The sequence below is a fragment of the Cervus elaphus genome, chromosome 1 (genome assembly GCF_910594005.1).
Source record: "Cervus elaphus chromosome 1, mCerEla1.1, whole genome shotgun sequence".
Lineage (NCBI taxonomy): Eukaryota > Metazoa > Chordata > Mammalia > Artiodactyla > Cervidae > Cervus > Cervus elaphus.
This window is the reverse complement of record NC_057815.1, coordinates 37605042-37624625: the sequence shown is the minus strand read 5'-3', so window position 1 is coordinate 37624625 and position 19584 is coordinate 37605042. Positions and strand designations below refer to the sequence as shown.

At 47.3% G+C, this 19584-nt stretch overlaps 1 protein-coding gene across 24 annotated transcripts in view; it reads right to left on the bottom strand.

Moving 5' to 3' along the window:
* The window catches only part of NCAM1 (neural cell adhesion molecule 1), a 346316-nt gene that overhangs the window by 65926 nt on the left and 260806 nt on the right, over nucleotides 1–19584 (bottom strand). For all 24 annotated transcript variants that reach the window (XM_043899399.1, XM_043899300.1, XM_043899309.1 and 21 more), the window contains exons 2-7: nucleotides 8328–8402; nucleotides 6432–6650; nucleotides 4487–4630; nucleotides 3952–4089; nucleotides 2737–2854; nucleotides 2146–2312 (exon numbers count right to left, since the gene is read on the bottom strand). In XM_043899399.1, the coding sequence (XP_043755334.1) occupies nucleotides 2146–2312; nucleotides 2737–2854; nucleotides 3952–4089; nucleotides 4487–4630; nucleotides 6432–6650; nucleotides 8328–8402 (861 nt within the window). The remainder of the gene's footprint in view (nucleotides 1–2145; nucleotides 2313–2736; nucleotides 2855–3951; nucleotides 4090–4486; nucleotides 4631–6431; nucleotides 6651–8327; nucleotides 8403–19584) is intronic.

Sequence of the window (19584 nt, the reverse complement as noted above, 5' to 3'; positions counted from 1 at the left end):
GAATGAAATCAGATTATTTGTAGTGATGTGGATGAACCTAGAGTCTGTCATACAGAGTGAAGTAACTCAGAAAGAAAAAACAAATATCGTACATTGACGCATATATATAGAATCTAGGAAGATGGTACTGATGAACCTATTTTCATGGCAGGAATATAGACGCAGATATAGAGGACATGTGGACACAGGGTGGGGCCAATTGGAAGGTCCGGACTGAGATATCTATACTATCATGTGTAAGACAGCTGGTGGGGGCACTGCTTGGCACAGGGAGCTCAGCTCGGTGCTCCGTGAGGACCAGGGTGGGATGCAGCGGGAGACGGGAGCGCAAGAGGGAGGACACACGTGTACACATATGGCTGGTTCCTGCTCTCACAGAGCAGAAAGTAACACAACACTGCAAAGGAATTATACTCCGGTTTAGAAATTGTGAAATGAAGGAATATATTAACAAAGGCATCTGTCTTTCATCTAGAAAAACTTAATATCAGAGTCTGAGGTAGACCAGTCGAAATCAGAGAAAACATCGTCAAGAATATTTTCCGAGAAATTTAGCTGCACTCACAAGTATGCACAGTTAATTTCGACCCAACTGATAACCTGTTTCTAAGTCCAACTGTCATCAATGAATAAGCAGGATTCATCTAGGATAGCAGAAATGCTTGGTTTTCAAAGGTCTGTGTTTACAAACATCAGTGCATTCTCCTTATTGAGCTAAACAAGCGGGTCCCAGGCAAGGTTCCCCAGGCACATGCGCTATAACCACCAAGGAGCTGCATGCATCAGGGATGCCCCTGCAGTGTCTGTTCTCTGGCAGCACCATCTACACTGGACTCCCTGATCTGTGTTTTTAAAAAAGAGGAGCAGACAGAGCGGAAAGGTTAAATATCTCTCCGCCACAAATTCGTTTTTCAAAGTCAGGTCAAAATGCATTTCAGCTCTGAATGAATGGAAGTTAACTGAGTTTATAGAGACAAAGCGAGTAGAGATATAGAGTTTCTTTTCATGACTTTTATAATCCTGCTTCACACAGGTCAGGGAAGGAAGAAAGGGAGACAGAGGCAGCCATTTGGTCACTAACACTGAACAAGGGCCTGTTTATTACAGGCTTCCCTCATGGCTCAGACAGTAAGGAATCTGCCTGCAATGCAGGAGACCCAGGTTCAATCCCTGGGTCGGGAAGATCCCCTGGAGAAGAGAATGGCTACCTACTCTGGTACTCTTTGGAGAATTCCATAGACAGAGGAGTCTGGTGGGCTACAGTCCATGGGGTTACAAAGAGTCAGACGTGACTGAGTGATTAACATTTTCACTTTTTTTTTTTTTTTTCACTTATTATGAAGTCTGGCACTATCTGGATAGCCAGAGATAAAGTGATGTATAAGGCAGCCGGTGCTCTGCCATCTTGGAGTTCACACGCTTAGTGGAGGCAGGAAAAGCAATCCCCCAAACCAGTATGTAAATGAGATCAGTTCAGGCAGGGAGAAGGGCACTGAAGAAGAGGTCAGTGGAGTGGGTGGGCGCAGTGATAAGGGAGCTGCGTGGGTCAGAGCAGGGAGGGCAGGGTTCACTGAGAAGGTGATCTGAAGGATGTGCTGAGATCTGGATAATGGATGAGCAGAGGGCAGCTTGCAGGGGATCTGGCAGAATGAGGCTGCAAGCGGAAGAAGCACCCGGAGCAATGTCCTTGAGACAGAGAACATGCTTAGTGTGTCTAAGGGAGAGGAAGGGGGCTTCTGGGGCTGGAGAGCTGTAAGTGTGGAGGGATGATGAGGTCAGGGAGGAAGTCAGGGCGAGCGCAGATAGGGTCTTACCCCCAAAGAGGAGTCTGGATTTTATGCCTCCAACAGGAAGCCGTTGGAGGATTCGAAACAGAGGAGTGGCATGTAAGGTCATTCCAGCTACTGGGAGTTGGGGAGGCTGATGAGGGGGACAATGGGGAGCAGGGGGGTCAGCTGGGAGTCGGTCTCATTGACCAGGTGGAGGACCAAGATGGCCTGGACTCGGGCTGAGGCGGTGGGAGCTGGAGAGAAGCAGCTACTTTGGGGGCTGATTCCCAGGCCGAGTGGACAGGGTCTTGCTGATGGACGGCGAGCTGCCAGAGAAACCGTGGCAGAGCAATGACCTTGGCTGCACTGTCCTTACCGAAGACCTTGAGGTGGATGGACGCGTCCTGCTCGCCCGCCTTGTTCTCGGCGATGCAGACGTACTCGGCCTCGTCGTTCTTGTCCACCTTCCTGATGGTCAGCTCGGAGCTGTCGTCGCTGAACAGGTACTTCTCGTCCTCCTCATTCTCTATCTGCTCCCCGTCCCTGCCGGGCACAGAAACGGGAAGGACCGTGATTTTGACGACAGAGCTAAGAGGTTGATTTTTAATTAGTTTCCATAAAATGCAGACTGAACGCATGTCCAAGACTGAACTTGCACGGAAAGTTAAGACATTCAATTCTATTTCTTTCTGTGTGATTCCTTTAACCAAATCTCCGATTCTGCCTAAGGGCTGCAAACGGCATCCTCCAAAATTCCACAGAGGGCCTCTGGTTCTGCCCCACAGACTGAAGATGGAGGAATCCAAAGCACACGCAAGGCAAGCAGATCTTACTGGAAGAGTCCACTCTGCTCTCGGAGCTGCTGGTCCCCAGCTGCCCACCCCATTCCCTGGAAACGCCAACACAGAGTAGGCCCTGCCAGGTCTCCTCTGCTAGTCGGTCATAAAGGCTCAAGCCGGTTTCTTACTTTGTCCAGCTCATGGTGGGCTCCGGGAAGCCTTCGGCGTTGCACACGAGGGTGACGGACTGGCCGAGGTTGGCGGTGGCATTCACTATGCTCTGCCTGGCCTGGACGGTGGGTGGCACTGAAGGAAAGAAGGGCTGTCAGCGGGGGCTGGGAAAACCTGAAAGGACTCGGTGGCCTGGAGAAGGGGCATTTTTGGGGGACCCCGAGTCAGAGGGTCGGGGGTCTTGGGTAGCTGCAGACCTTTAGTGTAAGGGATCTAAATGCAGGTGTGCACTAAACAATTACTATAAATTGGATAAATAATTCACCCACAAGCATGCATGAGTGTTTCCCAACAATACTTAGTAATGTTATATGTATAACAACATAAAATAATATTGCTTTTCAATAATACAGATTTAGAAGCTATATTAATGTCTTCCTTATTTTAAAGTGGTGTTCAACTTACAGTAGCTATTTATCATTATATATTTTTTCAATCAGTGCATACTCATCTTAACCTCCATGACTGGCAGAACTTGACATTTAAAGGGGGGTCTCTTAATACTGGAAAAGGTTCAAAATTTTCTTTCTCAGTAATTAAATGGTTAATACCAATGTGAAATGCACTAGCTCACCAAAGAGTGACATTTCTCTTGGACTGTCCTAAACAACTCTGTGCACAAACTGGTTTTTACCAAAGGAATGAGAGAGACAGTTTGGCAAAAAATACATTTCAATATCTAAAACAATTCAACCATGATTTACTTATTTTCTTAGTACTGACATTATAATTTCCTCTAAACATGTTGTAAATGTCAGATCAATTCCACGGGTGTGTTTATTTGACATTGCAAATTAAGATTAATAAACCCACGGATGGACTATGATTCTGACTATTCTGAGGCCTGAATTGATAATAATATTTTCTCTGAACACTGAACCAGGGGACTAACTTCACCATTACAGTAACATCAAGGACAATGAAGGATAAGGAAGAATTTATTAGGAAGCATGGGGCAAGTTTCTAGTGCTGCAAGATAATGAAGGACGCTACAGAACTGCACTGGACGTCCCCATAGTTGAGGGAGACCCAAAAGGTGAGTGTCTTTAAAAACAAACAAATGAATAAATAAGGCAATGGACAGGGGTGGGCTGGGGGAGGGGTGGACTCAGCTGGCGTGGACGAGCCAAGGCGGGACCCGTGGGGAGAGCAGGAAGGCCAGGTCTCCTTACCATTCACAATGACCTGAATGTCCTTGAAGTTGATCTCCCCGCGGGCCAGGATCCTGCCCTCACAGCGGTAAGTGCCCTCATCTGTTTTCTTGATGCCCCGGATCTGGAGGTAGTTGTTGGCCAGGACTATGAATCGGACTAGAAAAGACAAGAAGCAGGTTTGTCCCAGGATCAGTCAGAGGATGGGACAGAGGCAGGCAGAGCGCTGAACCTTGCCTTTTTCCTACCTTGAGTCTCATGGGGGTGGGTGGAGGGCTGGAAGTGGGGACGGGCTTTAAGCTGAAATAAGATAATTTGTCCCTGGCTCTGACATAGAGCCAAGAGCAAAAGTCTGCTGGAAATCTGTATTTTCCTTTGGAGAGAAAGTCACGTGCCTGAATATACAAGCTATAGACATGCAACCGCTAGCCTGGAAACGGCATGCAGTTCTGGGACACTGGAGTCTGAGTTTGGGCTGGGGCGCCTCAGCAGCTGGCAGAGGTAGAAACCCTAAGGGGCTCAGCGGCCCAGGGGAAGGGGCGGCTGCCGCTCTCACCATCTTTTTTCAGGATGACATCTCGGCCTTTGTGCTTCCAGATGATGGTTGGGGGGAGGGAGCTGACCACGTCACACACGATCACGGCATCTTCTCCCTCTCTGAACTCCTGTGGGGTTGGCGCGTTCTTGAACATGAGCTTCTCTGAAAAGGGGGCAAGAGGAGAGTGAGGGAAAACAGTGGTTCTCCCACAAAAACCCCTTTTCACTGGTGCCTTACCGCTTGGATTTGAGTCCATATATGCAGCGGTACCCAACGGGCTCCACCCGTCACTTGGCCAAACATGCAGCAAAGCAGATGGCACAAGAGGAATATGTTCAGCCATGTTTGGCAGTTAATGTCTATTCAGAGTGCTAAGGTTATCACTCTGTGCGGAAAAGGGTCTACAGAGGGAGAGGTGTGTCTTTACCGTGTGGATGGAGCTAATGGAACACAACGTACTGGTGGGACATCTACTCTACAATGAATAGGAGGAGCCATCAGTCCTTTCTCTGTCCCCCAGTCTGTCTGACACCCCAACCCCAGCCTATCTATGGCAGAGAGAATTTTGAAGACTAGAACAGGAAAGGCAGGCTTATGGCAATAAATACTATGGCAATCAATACTGTTCCATTAGTGGTCACCCCCCATCACCCTGGCCAACAGGACAGACGCATGATAACAAGATAATGAGATGCCACCTTTAGATTGGTTTCAGTGGCAACAGGAACCACCTGCTCTGAGCAGCACAGAATGTTCAGATAATAACCCTTCCCACCCCACCGAGCCTCTGCACTCCACTGCCAGCAGGAAAGAGTGAAATAAGAGGGGATAAACTGAGGCGTAAAACAGTCAGTCAACACTTGGGGAAGGGTGAGGGGAACACACACCCTCTGGGAATGGTGTAACGTGCATTTAGAGAATCGAGGCCAGGGCGAGGTAGCTGTGACCAGCATGAACACAGTTGTGAGTCTGGAGTTGGCCAAGGATCATTTAAAATCACACTGGATGGAGGAGAGGATATTTGTATACAGATGGCTGATTCACTTTGCTGTAGAGCAGAAACTAACACAACATACTCCAATAAAAAAATTAATTAAAAAAATACAAATCCCCTGATATAACCTACACGTGTGTTAAATAGGCATTAAAATATAACAACTTTTCAGGAAACATACTGATAAAACATTTTTAAAATTTTACTTTAGTTTTTATTTGTTTATTGTTGGCTGCACTGGGTCTTTGTTGCTGCGGGGCCTACACTCTAGTTGCGGCGTATGGGCTTCTCATTGAGGCGGCGTCTTTTGTGGCAGAGCACAGGTTTTCAAGCGTGCAGGCTTCAGCAGCTGTGGCTCATCGGCTAAGTTGCTCTGCAGCATGTGGCATCTTCCCCTACCAGGGAACGAACCTACACCCCTGCATTGGCAGTGGATTCTTAACCACTGGACCACTATAGAACTCCCTGATAAAATCTTATTTGTGTAGAGTGTGTGCACGTGTGCTAAGTCACTTCAGTCATGTCTGACTCTCTGCGACTCCGTGGACTGTAGCCTGCCAGGCTCCTCTGTCCATGGGATTCTCCAGGCAAGAATACTGGAGTGGGCTGCCATGCCCTCCTCCAGGGAATCTTCCTGATACAGGAATCTAAGCCAAGTCTCTTACATCTCCTGCATTGGCAGGCAGATTCCTTTCCTTACTGGAAAACCCTTGTATAGAGTACCTCATGAAATAATACATTTAGTTTGAAACCAGTAGGCCCCCGCCTGCCCCCCCTCCAAAAAACCCACAGAAAACGATCAAAATAACCCATATTGGAGCTCTTATCTTGATGCAGAAAAGACTTAGAGAAAAGCAGAAAAGAGGCCCAGTCAAGTCCTGTGTTCCACCCCATTCTCTGCTACCCGTGTTGTCTTCCCGGCCAAAGGAGAGGTCAGGGAATACAGAAGGAGGACGAAGGGGGTCTTACGGAAGATCTTCACATTGACCGTGGCCTCTGACTCGGTGCCATCCTCTGCAGTGACCACGCACTTGTAGATGCCGGCGTCATCGATGTTGGCGTTGTAGATGGTGAGGGTGGAAGAGGAGTCATCGTTCCACACCACCGAGATCCGCTGCTGGTTTGGGGTGAGCTTCTCTCCGTTGGGGGAGAACCAGGAGATGTCTTTATCTTTGGCATCTCCGGCCACTGAAGAGGGAGAGATTATTTTCAAACCACTGATGCTGAAAAGACAAAGTGCCCTCTGGGAGACAGTAGGTAGTTGATAAGAGCTCCTGAGGAAGGGCTCAACAGGTTTGATAACGAGGTGGGAGGTGTGTGCGTGTGTGTGTGTGACCATTCATGTTGGTCGCTTCTGTGTTTGTTCTGTTTTAATATTTGGAAAGAACTCAACAAACATTGGTGCTGATATTTCTCATAGTGGGCCTATCCCTAGTGAGGGAAGAGATATTTGTTGAGGACCCACTGTGTGCAGGCACTGAACTAGTAGCTTATAGCCCTGCAGACTGTGGGGCAAGGGGAATTAGTATCCTGGATCTGAGCTCAAGGGCTAGTTGGTTAGCCAACTCATCAGCTTGTTTTCAAGGGCTTAGATTCTGGTCTCCTAAATAGAAGATGAGATACCGGCTAGTCTCGGAGTGTAAATTCCAACCACTTTTGCTCCACCACCTGCCTGCACAAACTGGCGTTTCAGCACACCGCCCCCCCGACCCCCCTGCCCCCCGCCTCAGACAGGCAAACACATCTGCTGAAATGCTTCAAAGAAGGTAGCCAGCATCGCCCATCATCCGTTCCCCAGGCAGCGCAGAGGCTCGGACACGGCTGCTGCTGAGCTGTCCAGACACTGAGCCGGGACAAGGGCCCTGGGATCCTGGACGGTTCTCACACAGCGTCCTCTCTGCCCAGCGCCCTTGCCCCGCCTGCATCCCCACCCCACCACCTGGCACAGATGCTTAGTACAGAAATGCAGCAGCCCTCCTTTCAGGGCCCATCATGTTTTCAACAGATATCGCCCTTTGCAAGATGCGCTGTGGGCTCCATGGTGGCCTCTCCGGCTCGTTTCAATAGCTGCAATGAAGGCAAAGCTGGAGGGAAGACATCCAGCGGCCACGAGCCGCCTCATCCCGTGCAAATCGTGACAGCATTTCAAACCCCTCCCTGCCGAAAGCGGCTTGCTGGATGTCAGCTTACACCTAGCTCAGCTCTTTCCTGGTCCTTTCATGTTCCCAATCCCAGGCATGTCACATACAGAGACTCCAGAACCTCACAGGAAGCCTTTCCTCTGCAGGACATTTCCTGATAATTAGCTGAGCTGTGGAAATGGGATATGTTTTCTAAACAGAAGACAAGGACACCAGGTTTGACAAATTCTGAGCTCTGGTGCAGGCAATGGGACAGAATATTGGAATTCACTGGAGAGCTGGAAAACCCAGGACGCCTGTCCTCACCACAAAAGAGATGGCTGCACTCAGTATTTTTTCAGGCACATTTTAGGGCTTCTTGTGTTTTCCTGCTCCGGGAGATTCTAATAATCCAGACACTGACCCACTGAAGCATTCGTTCTGAAGCAGCCCTGCTCTCCAGTGTCATTCACGGAACTCTGGAGGCACCCAGAGCAGGGGTCTGGCGGCTGTGTTGACCTTCCCAAGAAAATCCCTCGATCTCCTCCATCACCAGGTGGATGTTCACAGGGCACATTTCACTGTACCGGGGCAAACGTGGTGAGGGGAAGGGAGATGGTCTGAGCACTTCCCAGGTCACAGGGTGAACTGAGATTCCAGGCACACCATCAGCCCATCAGATGCAGCTGTGGCCTCTGCCCTGCAGGGTGGGTTTCCTGAGACACAGTGTGATAGGGGTACTTGCCTTGGCACAGGAAGAATTTGGACTCTCCCACGCTGATTTCCCCTTGGCTGGGAACAATATCCACCTGCAGAGAAACTGGAAAAGACAAAAAGTCCAGTTTAAACGTGCGTTCGCAGTTTTGAGATGGAAACTAGAGCTTTCATTCAAAAACAGAGTCTCCTCGCCCACTTCCAGAAAGAGCGAAGAGAGGAGGTTGTTTGGGTTTTGAGAACGTGTCATTACAGTTCCTCACACCAAAGCCAGGAGTGGACACGATCCAGGTCATTTCATGTGCAACTGCTGTCCTCTATCAGACGGTGCAGGCCGCCCGGGAGACCTGGGGTGAACGCTGCCCTAAATGTTCCCGACCTTTTGAGAAAGCTTAGCGTCCTGCTTCCAAACAGCAGCCCTTCATTCATGGAAATGGCAGCCCAGTCAGTTGCACGTTCATCATCAGCCTGAAGGGTCCCCACAGCTGTGTTCAGAGGGAAGCCTGCTGTCTGCAACCCTACACAGGGCTTCCTGCCACTTCCCCACACCGTAGAGCTTAACCACCACAAAGGATTCGACGTGAAGATCCAACCTAATTTTGGGGGAGGGGATGCCAAACAAACACTCACCTCCCTTGCGACTATAGGACCAATCCACCTCTTTGTGTCAGAGGAGACAGAGATCAAACATGGTCACCCCGATCAGTCAGTCACTCTTCTACAATGCTGGAGTCTCTGCCCCGTGGCCCCCCTGCATCCCTTGGCTATGACACTACATTTGACTTGAATACCCATAGGCTCTATCCAGCTTCCCAGGTGGTGCTAGTGGTAAAGAGCCTGTCTGCCAATGCAGGAGACATAAGAGACGCGGGTTCGATCTCCGGGTCAGGAAGATCCCCCTGGAGGAGGGCATGAAACCCACTCCAGTATTCTCGCCTGGAGACTCCCATGGGCAGAGGAGCCTGGCAGGCTGTAGTCCACAGGCTTGCAAAGAGGTGGACATGACTGAAGCAACTTAGCTATGCATGCACGCATGCTCCATCAGTGCACTCCACCCATTAAGACAAAACACACTGCACCGGATCTCACGGATTCCTGTATTCACCCGGTTCCTCAATTATCTGCTTAAGTCAGATAACCATTGCTCATGAAAATGTATTCTTAGGGTAGCAGAAGTGCTATTATTCATTGGGATCCAACTTCTTTCTGCCTTTCCTCCTCTTAGGTAAAGTAAATCAGCAAGCTAAAGGCTAATGGACATTTGGTTGAATGCATGAAGCGTCTGCAAGCCGGTATGAAGGAGGAGCCTGGACAAAACAGACTGAGTAATAGAGACTCAGCAAGCCCTTCCTTTTAACAGCCATTTTCTCTGCACAGTAGAGCAGAGGGAATACTCGTTGCCATGGTGACGGACTTGCAGGCAGAGCCACTGTGGGTCTCTGTCTGTGCTCATTTGATGAAGCAACCACGGTTGTACTCAGTGAAACACAGGGATCAAAGGGCCTGCTTGGGGCGGGCAAGGGGGAACGTGGGGCAACATATCCACCAGGGGCACAGCCTTCTTCGCCATCCTACAGACAAAGCATCCCACGGAAAAACCCAGCAGAGGCTGCAGAGAAAGGGATGGTTTGGTGGGACAGGAATGGAATGGGGAGGAGTGAGAAGTCAGGAACAGGCTGGGCGAGGATGCTGAGCACGCCACTCTGAGAATATGAAGCAGGAATCCAGAGGCTTCCAAATGCCAGCTCAGAAGAAATATGATAGGAATGGAGGGGCCGCCTGTCTCTCGGCAGTCGGTTTGCTTCCGATTACTCATTTGAGACCTAGGACGGAATTCTTCCTGAGAGCAATGAAAGGTCTTTCCCCTACCTTTCGTGAATTTCGCCTGCAGTGCGCAGCGCTACAATGGATTATTATTTTTTTAATTGTAAAAAATTAATTTAATTGGAGGCTAATTACTTTACAATATTGTAGTGGTTTTTGCCATACATCGATGTGAATCCTCCATGGATGTACATGTGTCCCCCATCCTGAGCCCCCTTCCCACCTCTCTCCCCATCCCATCCCTCAGGGTCATCCGAGTGCACCAGCCCTGAGTGCCCTGCCTCATGCATCGAACCTGGGCTGGCCACCTGTTTCACGCTACAGTGGATTATAATGTGGGGGCCACAGCACCGGGGGTGGGGCAGGTGTGTCTGGTTGTGGCTGCTTTATTCCATCACTCTCCTCTGGATGGATTCTGGATGGACCTGAGCAGGAGGGGTCCCAACCATCACCATGTCCCACCTCCTCATTTTCTGGTCAGAGAAGAGTGGTACGGACTTCCCTGGTGGTCCAGTGGTTAAGAATCTGCGTTGCAATGCAAGGGACATGGGTTTGATCCCTGGCTGGGAAACTAAGATCCTACATGTGTCAGACCAACTAAGCCCTCAGGCCACAGCTAGAGACCCTGAGCATCACAATGAAAGATCGTGCGTGCTGCAACTAAGACCCAACGTAGCCAAACAAATATAAAAAGCAACAACAACTTTTTTTAAACTAAAAAAAGAAAAGAGAGGTAAAGTGACTTCCCTAGGGTCGTATCTAGTGAGAGCCAGCATGGCCCCAGAGTCCAGGCCACCTGGCTCCCAGGTAAGTGTTCTTTCCATTACATAATGCTGTCTTTGCCAGCAGAAGATAAAATGTTTCCACTCAGTTTAACAAACAATCGATGCATATCCCTTAACAGAAGAGACCAAACCCACGGTATATTGGGGGAGCACAGGGCCCTATAGGAGGGGGCTACAAGCCTGTACCACCCATCTTAAGGCCACCTGGACCTTTTCAATCCCTATCTGTGGCTCATACTCCACAGAACAACAGGCCTATGAAGCCCAGAAGCTGAGCCTCGGCCACCCGTCGCCGAAGTAATGGTCCTTTCTGGAGTTTACTGGGGCATTCTTTGGAGAATTAGAAGCATATTTCTAGCTTGGAAAGTGTGCTGGCCCATATGCTATGTATTAGCAGCCAGCTTCGACATACGGATCCTGTTAGTCTCACAGAGCCCTTATTGCTTTGAGAAGGATTTTCTTATCCCAAGTGAAAGAGCAGCCTTCATTTTTTTTCAGCTCTTTTCAAACAGAACATGACTCTCAAGGGGCAGGAGAACACGGCAAGGCTGAAGAGTTTCCATCCTCAAATATGGCTGGTGTCTATCTCTGGGCCACGGACAGAAATGAGAAACGAGCATTACCAAGGAATTCCCAGCTCCCCCAGATCCCAGGCACACATTTATCATCACAGACATTTTTTTAAAGAAGAGATATCCATTCAGACGCCTGCCCTTTTGCACACATGCAGAAGACAGTGATTTCTCCTTCTAGACACCAGTCAAACCCGGGCCAGAGGAAGCCCAGACTCTCTGGAAACTCAACCTTGGATGTTTTCCACTGGAGCACAATGGCTGATTATTCTCCCCCAAATGCGAAACCATGAATTATTAGGTTTAATAACGGAGAGTGGAAATCCTGCTCCAAGTCCCAAACTTCTTCCCTCCACTTATTGTGGCCTTTTCCTTTCTTAGGGTATTCGTCTTCTCACTGTTCTCAATAAAAATTCCTGTCTTGACTTTCACCTTTCTCCAGTTGCAAATATAACCGAAATTTCCTCACCAGGCCTCACTCAGACCCTTTAGAGGAACTCTGAAAACATGTGTCCCAGAAAAAGTATCTCATGTTTTGCTTTGCAGAAACATTCTCTGTGGAAACATGGTGTGTTATCTAGTCATCTTAGATGCATCCAAAGATACACACTTATAAACACAGGTGGGTGGACTGGCTGGGACCCTGGGGCAGGCTGTCAGTGTCCTCCCATTATGGAAGACAGTATAGAGATTCCTCAAAAAATTAGGAATAAAACTACCACAGAACCCAACAACCCCGCTATTAGGCATATACCCCAAGGAAACCATAACTGAAAAAGACACATGTGCCCATCACAGCACTATCTACACTAGCTAGGACGTGAGAACAACCTAGATGTTTATCGACAGATGAATGGACAAAGCAGCTGTGGTAATATATACAATGGAATATTACTCAGCTGTAAAAAGGAAAGCATTTGAGTCAGTTCTAATGAAGTAGGTGGACCTACAGCCTATTACACAGGGTGAAGTAAGTCACAGAGAGAAAACAAGTACATATTAACACATACACATGGAATTTAGAAAGACGGTATGATGAACCTATTTGCAGGGTAGCAATGGAGATGCAAACATAGAAAACAGACTTGTGGACGTGGCAGTTGGGGAGGGAGAGGGGGGATGAATGGAGACAGTAGCACGGAAACATGTACATTACCACCTGTAAAACAGACAGCCAGTGAGAATGTGCTGCATGACTCGGGGAACTCAAACCAGGGATTTGTCACAACCTAGAGGGGTGGGGTGGGGTGGGAGGGAGTTCCCAGAGGGAGGGGACATAGGTACACCTATGGCTAATTCATATTGACATATGGCAGAAACCAACACAGTATTGTAAAGCAATTGTCTTTCAATTAAAAACAAATATACTGAAAAAAAACAAAAAAGAACCCATCCACCCCCTACCCAAGACCTCAGGAAGCTGGTTCAAACTTTCTGGTTTACAAAACACACTTTGTTATTTCCCCTGAGACTCCTGACAGTTCTGAGACATAAAAAGGCCAATAGGATTGTCCTCATTCTATAAAAGAGAGAATCAAAGCTGAGAGAAATGAAATAACCTGCCCAGGGCAACTCAGCTAGTAAGTAGTAAAGTCAAGATTAAAAGTCATCTAATTTCAAGACTCCAGCCTTTCTCCCTACACTTCACAGCTATCATTAATCTTTTGTTGGCTTCCTAATGGTCTCATTATTATTATTACCTATTAAGTTACCATTTGCTCTTTCTAAATTATGGGCTAGAAAAAATCATCAAGTTGTTGTCATCATGTCTACTCCGGATAATTATAACGGGCCTCTGTGTTCACAGATAACCACAGCACTGTGTGTGTGCTCAGTCACTAAGTTGTGTCCACCTCCTCGCTACCCCATGGACTGTGATGTAGCCGGCCAGGCTTCTCTGACCATGGGATTCTCCAGGCAAGAAGACTGGAGTGGGTTGCCATTTACTCCAGGGGAATCTTCCCAAGCCAGGGATCAAACCCATGCCTCTTGTGTCTCCTGCATTGGCAGGTGGATTCTTTACCACTGCGCCACCTGGGAAACCCAACTATAGCATTAAAGTTCCCATTTTACAGATGGGGAAGTGGAGGCTCAGAGCCCTAAGTAATGGTAATGATGGATCAAGATTCAAACCCAGGCCAAATGACATCCAAAGCCCCAGCCATTTCGCCCACCCTGTTCTATCCCTTGCAAACAGATAGAAAGACCTTCTCTTGAGAATGGAATGAGTCCCTTCTCCACATCTCATTTAGAAAATAAAATAACCCTGTGAGAGATGCATATGTTTTAAAATGTGTTTTCTACCTAAATGTCTTTAAAAAATAGATGTCTTGTTCTGAAAGATATGACAACTTGTTTAGCAAACAGCCTCAGGTTGAAAGAGGAGTTCTGTGATTTTCGAACTCCCTCACAGAAGCAAGCTTTGAGATCTTAGTTGCTAAAGAAAATTGAAATTTCAGTTCTAAAAGGCGCTCAGGCACTTATCAGAAGAGATGGGATCTTCCTAAGCAAAACAACAGGAAAAAAAAAAATTCTGATTTCAAAAAAGACTCCATAGATTTCACCTGAGTTAGCAACTTCTTGCACCAGTTTAATTTTATTGTTCTTTTCAGAATCTTCTGTGCTTGAGGAAGCAGGGGCTGGAAGCAGCAGGTGAGCCCAGGTCTCTCCCATGACTGACCAACATACTTTCTTGTTAAGCGATTATAAGACACTGGCTCCTGAGAAAGACAAACTGCAGAGATGAAGCAGGCCCAGGGCCGAGGGAGGCACACCTGAGGAGCATGTCCTGACCATCAGTTATGAGGTGGGTGAGTGATGGACGATGAGTCTGATCAGTGACTATGTATCAGACAAAGAGGTTTTCCAGAACCTATTTAACAAAGGCTAAGGACTTTTGAAAAAGGCACCAAAATCTAGTTCTACATTTATTTTGTCAGCTATTGTTCTAGAAATGAGTCTTAAATAGCAATGTACTTAACCACTAAAGGAGACTTATTTTTTTTTTACTTTTCAAATGATGCTAAAGTGTATTTCGTTCGATGGACCTGTGAGAAATCCAGATGTCAGAACAGGAGCGTAATAACAAAGGTATCCCCACGTGCCTAGACAGTCTGCCTCATGGTCAGCAAAGTACACGAGGGAAGACAGGAGGGTGACTTCACGGATAAATCAAAGAAACGCAACGCAAAACTGAGACTAACATGGCGATCCTGCAGAGTGGTGAAGGCCATGGACTCCAGGCCAACCCTCAGCTCTACCATTTTCTAGCAGTGTAAGCCTGGCCAAGTTATTTAACCTCTTGGAACCCGTTTCCTTATCTGTTAAATGGGGACTAACAGAACCCTTATCAGAGGGTTGTTGGAAAGATAAAATGAATTAATACATGTAGAATAGTCTCTGGCACCTAATACACCTTTAATATTTGTTGTGTATTATTAATAAGCCCCTATCAATAACCTTTTCCAAGGAAATTATTTTGATTACTATTTTTGCAAAAAGTTATGTTTACCTTTATGGTTTTAGATAAAGTAACCTTCCAAATCAGCCATGTGGTGGTCAGGTGGACCGATTCCATGCTCTACATTACTTTAAGATATTTATCTTGCCTGTCAGAACTTCACTGGTATAAAAGATGACTGAATCCAATCAAAGCCAGAAAACCAATAATGTAGGCACATTAGCCAAGTCACTTCACCTTAGTTTTCTCATCTGTAAAATAGGGATGATGATAAAATTGAATTTGTGTTGTTGGACTGTCATGAGAATTAAGCAGTCAGGAAAGACTCATGGTTAGGAAGTCAGGATATGGAGTAAGAGGCTGGGGTCTAAATTCCAACTCCAATACGTAGTAATCCTGAATTCTCAGGAGGATCTCAGAACCTGTTCTCCATATTTGTAAATGGCCATAACAACTCAGTTGATCTCATGGGGATGTTGAGATGATTTAGAAAAGTATGTAAAGTTCCAAACACAAGGTCAGGGTTGTGTTGGTGTGTTTCAAATGACAGTACATATATGACAGTTCTTGGACATCATACACACACACACACACATACACACACACACCCCAAACAAAATACCCTATAATGTTTGTAATGAGAATGAGATAGCAGGACCTCTTGTAGACTACTGCATTCGACTGTCCAAAGTCAATTAAGGGATGTGTGTGTGTTAAGATTTATCCAGTTGCAGCCAGTGAGGGCTATTCTTCATTGTCATATGCAGGCTCCTCATTTCAGTGGCCTCTCTCACTGGGGAGCCCCGGCTCTCGGTGTGTGGGCTTCAGTAGTTGCAGCTACAGGCTCTACAGTGCTGGATCAGTAGTGGTGGCGCACAGGCTTAGCTGCTTCGCAGCATGTGGGATCTGCTCGGACCAGGGATCGAACTGGTGTCCCTTGAATTGCAAGGCAGATCCTTAACCACTGGACCACCAAGAGAGCTCCTGTCTTTTTATCTATGTGTATGTATCATACACGCAAGATCCACTAGATGAGACAGTGTGAGTGTATGTGAATAGAATAATTCAACTTGTCAGATTGCTGTTGCTAGAAGAAGCAGCTGGACATAGGTAAATTTATCTCATTTTGGGAGAGAAAAACAAATAAACAATTAAGGATGACAAAGGACTTGCATGTCACATCCTTGATACGTGAGTCTCACAATGCTGGCTTGAGCTCCTATTGACAGCAGCCAAGTGGAAGAAAACGAGGTAGACTGTTTTACTTTCGAACATCAACACAAGAGTTACATGCCAGTTTAAAGGAACTATAAAATACACATTCTTACACATTTTTGGCTTCTGATTCTGTATACTGGGCTTCCCTGGTGGCTCAGAGGGTAAAGCGTCTGCCTACAATGCAGGAGACCCAGGTTTGATCCCTGGGTTGGAATGATCCCCTGGAGAAGGAAATGGCAACCCACTCCAGTACTCTTGCCTGGAAAATTCCATGGCTGGAGAAGCCTGGTAGGCCACAGTCCATGGGGTGGCAAAGAGTTGGACACGACTGAGCGATTTCACTTTCACTTCCTCATAATGGCAGGCCATATTCTGATTCCCACTGGAAGCATCCTCGCTGTCTAAAGTGGGTTCACAGCAGCAACCAAAATCATCCAGGAGTCATACTCAGGGCTGCCAGTCTTAGTTAGGGTCCCATCTATGTAAATGCTGAGAATTCTATGTAATTTTCATTTACATCAAAACACCCAGAAACAATCTACCTGGGGTTTGTAAGCCAACTGAGATAAGTTGATAACCAAACCCTTGGGACACCCTCTGTGTGCAGTCCCCACAGGACCCTGGGTCCCTGGCTTCCCCCCGTATGTCAGCCAGCCTAGAGAGTGAAGGAAGCCCTCAGGAAAGCCACGGTCTTCCCTGGCTGACAACACCAGCACTCAGCAGACTTCAGAGCAGAACTCAAGACTGGAGGAGGCAGAGAAGAAGGGTCTTGGTGGTGATGGTGCTGGCAGCGGCTCTATGGCTTAACGCCTTAATGCCTTCTGAACGGAGAAACCAGAACTTCTGGACGAAGACAAACCATATAGACAAACTGCAAGTAAGATACAGATTTTTCTAAACCAAACTCAACTTGGCTCATGTACCAAGTGGGTTTCCCATGCCTATCACTTTAATAAAGCCACCAAAACAGGACAATGTTTCATTACAAAAGTGATGCAATGAGAATTCCTGATGAAAATTCTCTTTAACCTCCTCAAACCTCAGGACTCTGCCAGAGTGACGGGGGGAGGTGTGAGAAAGGGGAATATAACTTCAGAATTCTTAAGCTTTCTATGTAATATGATAATACAGCTGCCTGTGTGCAGGCTCAGTTGCTACATCATGACCGACTCTTTGCAACCCTGTGGAGTCCTCCAGGCTCCTCTGTCTATGGCATTTTCCAGGCAAGGATACTGGAGTGGGTTGCCATTTTCTTCTTCAAGTGATCTTCCAGACCCAGGGATTGAACCTGTGTCTCCTTCACTGGCAGGCGGGTTCTTTACCACTGGGCCACCAGGAAGCCCAATAGAGTTGATATTATAAAATTATACTAAGGAAGAGAAAGCATTACGCATTGCTATATAACTGAGGTTTGGATGATTAATCTGATATCCTGTTACCCCAAATAATCTATCCTATGAAATTCTAGTAGCCAAACAACAGAAACCAACTCTATTTCTTAGCAAAATAAATTACATGAGTTGCTGGGAACCGGGATAACTGGGTCCTGGCTCTGCTCCATGGGGCTGGCTTCAACTCAGAACACAGAGCCAAGGGAGATAAGGGCTTCGGCTTTCTTGGCCTCCCAAGTTCCCTGGGTCAAATTAGCATTCCATTGGGTCTGATTGGACGGTTTTGTTTTACAGAACTAAGTCAGTGGTTTCAAACCATGGTTGTCACCCCTATGAACTACCTAGAAACTAGAAAACTTGATTCATATCACATCACATAGTGTCCTCGTGCTCTGGTTAAAGGGCAAGAAGATCTATGCATTGGTTTAATCTGCTCGGAAGTGATAGATTCATGCTATTCCCCAGGCTGTCACTCCACAGCCAACCTCTACCTCTAAGAAAGTACACAGTTCCTACTGGGAGCATTCTGAAGCATCTAACATGAGTCAGAAGAAATGACTCAAAGGGATATTAACCAGGAGCACAACCCAAAGAAATTCCACACGATAACCATGGTCAGACACAGGAAAGAAGCCAGCCAGACCCTGATGAAAGGAGTTTTGTTGGTTTGCTTGTTTTAACAGGGGATCATAAAGGAAGGAGAGACATTGAAAAATTTTCTTAAATCTTTTCCCCAAAGTAGCAAAAGGTCAGAAGCAGCCCCAGAGAGCCTCAAAAGGGCTAGATTCCAGACCAGGAGGGACATATTTCCCAGGTGGGCATTAATACTGTCTCCTATAGTCCACAAGAGGGGAAGGCAGATATCTTTCATAGTCCCCACCCTGGGAAGCACCTGTCACGTGAGGGCAGGAGTGTGTGCCAAGAGGTGGAAAATGTGGACTTCTGTCTTCTGCTCCACCGGATTAATTCATGGGCAGGGTTATAGAACCATTTAGTAACAAAGAAGGTTTGAGCCAGGGGGACCTGAAACGTGCTCTCCAACCCCTACATTTTACAGATGGAAAACGCAGGAGCAGAAGTCTAGGGTCCCCAGAGCAAAGTTCAGGGGCCACGGGGTTGGGCCCACATGCTGACTGCTGACCTGACGCCTCTTCTTGTTTCTCTGTCTCATTTGCTTTGCATCCTCAGTAGCTCTGTCACCGACTGTTTTCCCTTGCTTGGTTTGCCCTGGTCTCACCTTTTTCCCTAAAGAGTGAGAGTCATCACTTAGGACTTCCCTGGCGGTCCAGTGGTTAAGAATCCGCCTGCAGGGTACACAGGTTCCATCCCTGGTCTGGGAAGATTCCACATGCCTCAGGACAACTAAGCCTGTGGGCCATTATTACTGAACCCATGTGCCCTAGAGCACATGCTCCGAAGCAAGAGAAGCCACTGCAATGAGAAGCCCACAAACCACAACTAGAGAGTAGCCCCTGCTCCCGGCAACTAGAGAAAGCCTGCATGCAGTAACGAAGACCCATAGCAGCCAAAAATAAAAATAAATTGTAAAAAAGAGTCTATCACTTGGAGTTCTGTGCTTGTGCTCAGCTGTGTCTGACTCTTTGCAACCTCATGGACTGCAGACTGCCAGACTTCTCTGTCCATGGAATCTTCCAGGCAAGAATACTGGAGTGGGTTACCATTTCCTACTCCAGGGAAGCTTCTTGACCTAGGGATTGAACGCATGACTCCTGCATCCCCTGCACTGGCTGGTAGATTCTTCACCACTGTGCCACCTGGGGAGCCCCAGAGACTGGCCTTAGTAAGTGCAGCTGTATTAAAAAGCGGAGACAATACTTTGCCAACAAAGGTCTGTCTAGTCAAGGCTATGGTTTTTCCAGTGGTCATGTATGCATGTGAGAGTTGGACTGTGAAGAGAGCTGAGCGCCGAAAAATTGATGCTTTTTGAACTGTGGTGTTGGAGAAGACTCTTGAGAGTCCCTTGGACTGCAAGGAGATCCAACCAGTCCATCCTAAAGGAGATCAGTCCTGGGTGTTC